Consider the following 7577-nt stretch of genomic DNA (forward strand, 5'->3'; position numbering starts at 1 on the left):
CTTAAAGGCCCGCTTGGCTTGTGTCATGCATGCATCTCAATGGTCAGCCTACAGTATAATGGGTGCCTGTTCTGTATACTGGCAGCTCTTCCACTGGTTGGCCACGCTCCTATCAGAAACCATTAGTGGAGATCAATTCAACAGCAAAACAGTACACGCTGCTGTTGTCTCTGTGCACGGTCTCAGCCCCCTGACCTGTAGGGGTTGGCTTCCTTGATGCAGTGAAGTCCTCCAGCAGCAGTCTTCCAGCGCATCCCACTAATGGAGGCGCACTGTGCATTCTGACAGCCCAATCTGAATATTTCATCCGCACCCCTCAGAGACCAACAGCCAGCGAGAGAGAGAGGGAGAAAAAGAGAGAGAGTGGGGAAGAGATGGGGGTAAAGAGAGAATAGCAAGAGGAGTGCAACATCAGACCCTCCCCCTTGTAAATAAATAAATAAAACGCTATGTACTTGCATGGTTGAAGAAATTGCGTTGAGGACATGTCACGGAGGGACATATTCAACACTGAAATATTTCAGTTCTAAAATTCAATGCAGCAGTCAGTTCAGTTCAGTTGATTTTAAACAGAGGACACTGCCCAGAATCTCCCCTGCTCCTGTTTCAGTCCACTAACACATAAATAACATCACCATTCTTAATTCACTTTATTAATACCAGATAGATGGTACATCTGATACTTTCAATTACACTGCACTAATGCAGTTATTTAAGAGGGCGACTGAACGGCGAACAGAACTGTTAAGTAACCAGGGCTGTAATGAGATCTGATTTCTAAACAAAAGATCTGCAGCCCCTCATCTGGACAGGGTGGTGCTTGTAGACAGAGAGGGGAGTGGGCAAAGGTAGTTCAGTTTAATGTTAAGGTCGGTCATTAAAGGGCAATTCCGGTTATTTTCGGGCTGGGCTTTATTTTTCGAGCATCTGCCGTCATGATCATGCCTTTGATAGTGTTCAAAATTTCGTCACTTGTTTCACTGTAGAGCACTACTGCTCAGTAGAGCTGCTCTACAAACACTCTCTCTCTCACTCTCTCTCTCTCTCTCTCTCTCTCTCTCTCACACACACACACACACACACACACACACACACTTGTGTTTCCATCACTTCAGAGGCCATTACATTGTCTTACATTCATTTCCTGAAAACTTACCCTAACCCTAACCATCCCTGGTCCCAACATTGTCACTGTATAAACAGATTCACATCCCTACAACATTATTAATCCCTGGTACACCAAAATTAAAACATTTCCTTCCAACTCCTTTAAACACAATAACACACTGTGATGACACCTGCCGACATCTGATCTCTGATTATCCATTGATTAAATCCTGGATATATTGTGGTACTTGCATGACTGGCTTGTGGAAGTATACCAAATAAAAAACAAAACAAAACAAAAAAAAAAAAAAACAATGCATGTGTGATTTTGCATATGATTAGATATCATGTGGATATGATTAGAGTTTAGTATTTGAGAGAGATATTTGGTGTGAATATCAAAACATCAAATCACCCTGCAGTGACATCAACTGACCTCCTCACCTGGGACAGCAGGTGGCATAGCAGCTGCCACCCTTCTCCAGCCCTGCTGCCCTGCACCTGGTGAAGTCAACCTGATACTGCAGTGGTTTTTAATTCCTCAGAACTCAGAGCCCTGATATTGGCAGGATCAAAACCCAGCAGCTCCCGAGGGCCTCATTGGAATGGATTAGTACAAACACATGCAAGTAAGTACGGTATTTTCCAATGAGAATTTGGTGCAAAATTGAGACCCAGAGTCCAAGTGGTAAAGCAGGATATAAGGATTTTTTTTTGCAGGTTCGAGTATCTCCCACAAAAAAACCTAAATTCAGATGAATACAGTCTAACGTGCCTATGTAGTTTTCCAGAAATACAAATTATTTTAGATATGGTATAAGTAAAATATGTAAAGAATGCTGTAAATAAAAGCAATAAAGGCTCATTCTTGTGCATCTTCAGACTTGATCTGAATGCGGCAGAAAACTGACAGTCAGCAAAGTAAACAAGGAAGTGTGTGAGGCTAAAAAAGTATCAAATGGACTGTTGTAACTGAAATGCTGTGATAGGTTGTAAAGAAAGTAACTGCTGTGTGAGTTATACTGCATCAACAGGATGTCTTTCAGTGGCTGTGTGTGTGTTTCACTGGACAATGGTGCAAGTGAACTGGACATACACACTCTTCAGTGTAATAAGTAGCGGTATTTGAACACAAATGACTGTCATGAGGGCAAAAACTAAGAAAAGAAGGCCCAGATTAAAACGACCAGAATTATGCTTTGAGATCAGTCGTTCCAAAACTGGAACCAGCCCTCAGGGGAACCTTGGGAATTTCAAGGAGTTGATTTAACCACTAGAAGATAAGCCCAGGAGACAATGTATAACAGGGACTATTTGATCAGAGGTTCACTCAGTCCGGCTTTTCCAACAAAAACACTGTCAGGCTTTTCGGGTTGTTTTGCAATATAATTTTGGTATATTATATTGGCAGTCCTTGACATGAAAAATATTGGGAACCTCCAGTTTGGATTAGACAAAAAGGAAGAGGATAATATTCTGTCACTTCAATCATTAGGCCTACTTAGTGTTATTTCTTATTCAACAGATCTAGAAAAAAAAAGTAAACGATTGCTCACCAAGCCCTGTAAGAAGAGACACGCCGCCCTCTGCTGGAGAAATAGTTGTATCGCAGCTACAAAAGATTGGACTTACAACTAGCATTTGTCACCTGTAGTGCTGTGGTGCCCGTTTCATGTCACTGAGGCCTTAGCTATGGGTCAATTCACAGGTATGTGGAGTACTGTTGTGATTTCCTTGTATAATTTCAGCAGCTCCCGTTTTGCTGCCTATCATATTGAAACCTCGCCTTGACTATGAACCTGGCTGTTGGGGAAATCCTTCTCACACATTATTGAGCCATAGCACCAGAAATAAAGCTGGATGTCCTATTTTATTATTATTATTATTTTTTAAATTCTTTATTCTCTTATTTATACTACTTATCTGAACTGTCATGGCTTTGCTTGCCAGTGTTACCTGTTTGCACACGCCTTGGAACTGCAATTAGGGTTAATAATTTCCAGCTGTGGGCGTGGTTTCATTGATTGCTGTGTGACCAGGCCCTGCTAATTAAGCAATTAACCGTCTATAAGAGAGGTTTACAAGCGCGGCGGCCTTCCTATTATATTTTTCCCTTGTCGGAGAAGTGTTGAGACATTAGAGGAAGATGAATAACGTACCCAGTGTGAAATCTACCGGCGCTCCACGGCTGCAGTTGTTCAACTGTACCTACTATGACTGTGGTGCCACTTTCACACGGCAGTGGAGACTGAGAGAACATGAGACGGTGCACACTGGGGCGGTAAGGAGAAGAAAATTAACCCATATACTTTTTTAAGCTCTAAGAAACTTGCTAGAGGATGTTCCTAATTGTATTAACTGGAAAAAAAAAAAAAAAAATGTCCCCAGCGCCCACAGCAGTGTAAGTTTCCTGGCTGCGGTCGTCGTTTCTCGAGAAAATCCCACCTGAGCCGCCACGCCCTTCAGCACACCGGAATCAAGAAATTCAAGTAAGTGTGGCACTCGTGATGATTTGAGCGTTGACATTCTGAGCCAAACTCTCACCTCATTCGCTTTGTGATCTCTGCAGGTGCACCACTGTGAGCTGCACCAAGAGTTTCGTCAATGCGGACAAGTTGAAGCGACATGTGCGTTGTGTCCACGGCGAGAGGAGCAAGTATTTCAAGGTTGGTGCAAATGCAATTCCACGGTGCTCCACGCGATGGCGCCAAAACACCGCGTTGCATTGTTCATCTGCAATTCTACAACTGCCACATTACAGTTCATGCACAAGACTTTAGGAATTTCAAGATGTGCTTGAGTCAGTCCAAACCACTTTGTTGTTGTTTTTTTTTACTCGTAGTGCAACCAGCCAAAGTGCTCCCAGACCTTCAAGAAGCGTCGATTGTTTAAATTGCACTTGAGGCAGCATGGAGTGTCTTCCACTTTCAAGTATGTCTACAATTAACTGCTCTTCAGGCCAACCTGGTAAAGGTGATACTGTTCTGATGCTGTGCACTGAATAAACCGGCAGCATCCCTAGTTGGTAACCTTGTCTGATAAGTAAATGATAATGGCTGAGGTGAAATCAGATGAGTCTATTTGTTAATGGCAGATGGTGGATTTTGCACTCCAGGCAGAGCAGTTAACCATTTTAATCATGCGATCTGTGACCCGCCAGTAATGGCTGGACTGCAAGGTCTTTTGGCAGGAAATAAATGGGTGTGGTTGCAGGCAATGAGTGTGCCCCAGTGATTTATATCTCTCCTTTGTACTTGGTGTTTTGCTCAGATGCTCAAAGGATGGATGCGGTGCCACGTTCGACTCTCGTATTGCTCGCAAAGCCCATGAGAAAAAGCACGCAGGTGGGTCCATTTGAATGTTATGGAGATTCTTTCATCCTCCGTCCCTGCAGGGTTATTTTTAATTTAAAGGGGTCATGATTTCATTTGCATGTGACGGTTTTCTACATCTGAGACGCTAGTTTTTCCATTGCGGAAAAGATACTGTTGGGGATTGTTTCTCCTCAAAGAGGGTACCCAGCAGGGAGCAAAATGGTAATGGTATTTGATTTATTTCGTGCTACCCTCATGCTGGCATTGTCCTTTGGTTTCTGCAGGATACCGCTGCCCTCATGCCAACTGCCAGGTGCTTGAACATACCTGGGGCAAACTTCAAAAGCACATGGCAAAACACCCAGGTAAAAAACATTTTGTCGTCCACAACAATGGTCAGCTTTTGCATGAGCTGCTGGTGAAAGCGGCATTTTTACATTACCACCTCACCTACACAGCTCCTGACATTGTAAGCCCAACTCTTTTCATCAGTGTTTTTTGCTCAATCTCAGCTGGCCCTGTAAGTAGAAAACACTATTTGCCGGATGGGAACAACCACTTTTTGTTTTTGTCTGTTTCAGCCACCTTCACTTGCAAGGTGTGTAACAAGGTGTTCAAAAAAATGGACTCCCTGCGCAGACACAAGAGGACCCACGCCTCACGTAAGCCTGTGCTGCTTTGCCCCAGAACTGACTGCCAGGCCTACTTTTCTACAACCTTCAATCTACAGCACCACATCCGCAAGGTGCACCTCCAGCTCCTCAAGCACAGCTGCCCGTACCCCGAGTGCACACGCACATTTGCTATGCGGGTATGTAGTCCGGCCCCTCAGTGGTACCCAGCAATATTCCATGTGGGGGATATTTTACCAGCTGTTCAGATTGAATTGTCTTGATGAGGTTTTTGTTGCACTGTAAGGAGTCCTTTATGAACACTAACTTCACTTTGAGTAATGCACTACATTCACTTTGCACCACTAAGTCTTTTTTGCAAACAGCACATTAATATCCAGTTGGGATACTCTGAGCAAATTTGTTTTCCTAGTGTAATTTCCTTGTGACTTAGGTGAATTGACTTGTCAAAGCCCACATTAAACTGATGTATTGATTGTTTGCAGTGTAGAAGATAAAAGCATTTGCATCTCTATCATTTTACCACCTTCAGTTTTTGTAGACCCATGCATTGCAGCATTGTTTCATCCTGCAGGAGAGTATGAGCAGACACCTGAAGACACACCTGCTTCCCTTTGACCCAGCAATTGTCAGTTTGAAGGTGAGTGCATTGTTGGTATCCCACAGTGAAGAAACGCTGGGCTAGAGCCACCAGAGACCACTGAGCTTAAGCTAGCTAGCAGAACTATTGATTTTGGATCTCCATTAAATCAGGCTTTGAACCTGCTGAAACCAGCCTCTCCTGTGGTTCTGACCAACTGAGAGAGGAGGCGCTTTAGCTTGCAGTGGTGGGAGACTCTATTTGATGTCCAAGCATATGTTTGTCTACTTTTCAGAGGGCAATCCACAAACCATCGTGAGCAGGAAGTTGTAATTGCCATCAAATATTGCAAGTTTATGAATATTATTGCAAACTCTTAATGCTTCATTTTTATTTGTTTCATTTGAGCAGAGGACCCGCTCCCGGTCCAGGAAATCCTGGCAGAAGCGTCTCAATGGGCACCACCTGCCGCTGGTGGAGGAGGACCTGCGTCGCCTCTTCGGCCTGCGCATGCGAATCTCCCGCCGTGCCAAGGTGGAGACCAACCTCGCAGGGCTCTTCAACGAACGCAAGATTCCCCATCATGTTGACCCGGAGGTGAACCTGCGCAACCTGTTCAATCTCAAACAGCCTCAGCTGGTGGAGGCCAAGCCTGAGGCCCCCCCAGTAAAAGCATGAATAAAAAATGCATGCAAACTGGTTCTGTATATTGCTTGATTGTTTAGTTTGAACTGAAATTGAAATATTTTCTGGTTTTGAAGGCTGGATATTTTTTGTTAGATAAGGTCAATGTTTTAGTTTATATAAGAAAAAAAGATTTGGTCCCTGTTAAACTACTCATTTAAGTGTTGCTGACCCTACAAGAGAATATTAAGTTCTGAATTTTTTAAGTAATTATTTGCATTGATTAAATTTTGTTAACTTTGGGAATTTGAAAGGGACTTGCAGTTAATAAGTTATGGTTGTAATTAAAATGGTTTCTTTGTAAAATGACAATGGCTGACCAAATAAAATGTACTTGTGTTTAAAAAAAAAAAACAGGTTGTACAGAATTGCTGCACTTGATTTTTACTCTTCAGTGTCCAAATTGCTGACAAATGTTTTGCCCATCAGTGGGTAGCAGCTGCTGCTGACGCATCACGTGCATCTCAAGACCCAGATTTGTTATTTTGGTCTTAATTTGAGAAAGGAAAGCATTGTCAGTGCACTCATTCAGCTATACCGCACTAAGTTTTATGCTTGCTCTGGCTGCACATGTTGGTTGACATTTTCTGAGCTAATTAGATATGAACAAAAGAACGGCACATGAGTAAGGGCTTAGTCACACAGTAGGCAGGGGGAGTGTGGCTGGGACTCTGAAAACAGACAAGCCTGAGCTCCCCAGTCTTGCGCAAACCTTCCTCAGCTGAGGTGAAGCTACTGCAGTGTGAAAAGGCTTCTCAATTAAAGGAAAGGGTCATGGAAAAGGTGCTTAAAATTGAAGAAAATTGGACCAGATGTCATTGTAGTCCCATCAGCCAGTCACAGTTTGTGGCATCGGCAGAATCATTAACTGAACATGTAAAAGACGAACTGTTGCCACCTTTCACTGATGCGTTAAGTGTCCAGGCTTTGACATCTTGCACTGAGACTAAAGTGTAAGAGGATTTGCATTGCATTTTTGATTCAATTTCACTGGCTTATTGCTAGGTTGCATTTCAAAGAGTGCCTGACCAGCTCACGTCACATTTTATACACTTAACAGTAGTCCCTGAATGCAAAACTGACAATAAATAGGAAGGCTTTTATTCAAACATTAATTTTGCAACAGCTGTGGTTGCCAACTATGACTCAGTCATGACTAGCAATCTGAAAAAATACAGATCAGTTCCTCAAACCCAGCTGCTGGCTATACGGTGTTTCTCACTGACTTAAGCAACTATTTTTGTATGTTTCACACTTAAA

The 7577-nt window shown here is 43.0% G+C and overlaps 1 protein-coding gene across 1 annotated transcript; it reads left to right on the forward strand.

Annotated features, from left to right (window-relative positions):
- Window positions 1–3198: 3198 nt before the first annotated feature.
- On the forward strand, window positions 3199–6671 carry 42sp43 (P43 5S RNA-binding protein). The gene is made up of 9 exons (XM_030057016.1): window positions 3199–3388; window positions 3496–3596; window positions 3677–3773; window positions 3950–4038; window positions 4378–4451; window positions 4706–4786; window positions 5003–5232; window positions 5628–5693; window positions 6045–6671. Exons 1-9 carry the CDS (start codon window positions 3254–3256, stop codon window positions 6309–6311), a joined length of 1140 nt encoding a protein of 379 aa, XP_029912876.1. The 5' UTR covers window positions 3199–3253; the 3' UTR covers window positions 6312–6671.
- The last annotated feature ends 906 nt before the right edge of the window (window positions 6672–7577 follow it).

Source organism: Myripristis murdjan, chromosome 8 (assembly GCF_902150065.1).
Source record: "Myripristis murdjan chromosome 8, fMyrMur1.1, whole genome shotgun sequence".
Lineage (NCBI taxonomy): Eukaryota > Metazoa > Chordata > Actinopteri > Holocentriformes > Holocentridae > Myripristis > Myripristis murdjan.

What these genes read in the sequence shown, in the direction of transcription:
- 42sp43 (XM_030057016.1), top strand. Translation starts at nt 3,254, where the DNA reads ATGAATAACGTACCCAGTGTGAAATCTACCGGCGCTCCACGGCTGCAG. An exon ending in AGACGGTGCACACTGGGGCG is followed by an intron (nt 3,389 to 3,495) that starts GTAAGGAGAAGA and finishes AAATGTCCCCAG; the next exon opens with CGCCCACAGCAGTGTAAGTT. An exon ending in ACCGGAATCAAGAAATTCAA is followed by an intron (nt 3,597 to 3,676) that starts GTAAGTGTGGCA and finishes TGATCTCTGCAG; the next exon opens with GTGCACCACTGTGAGCTGCA.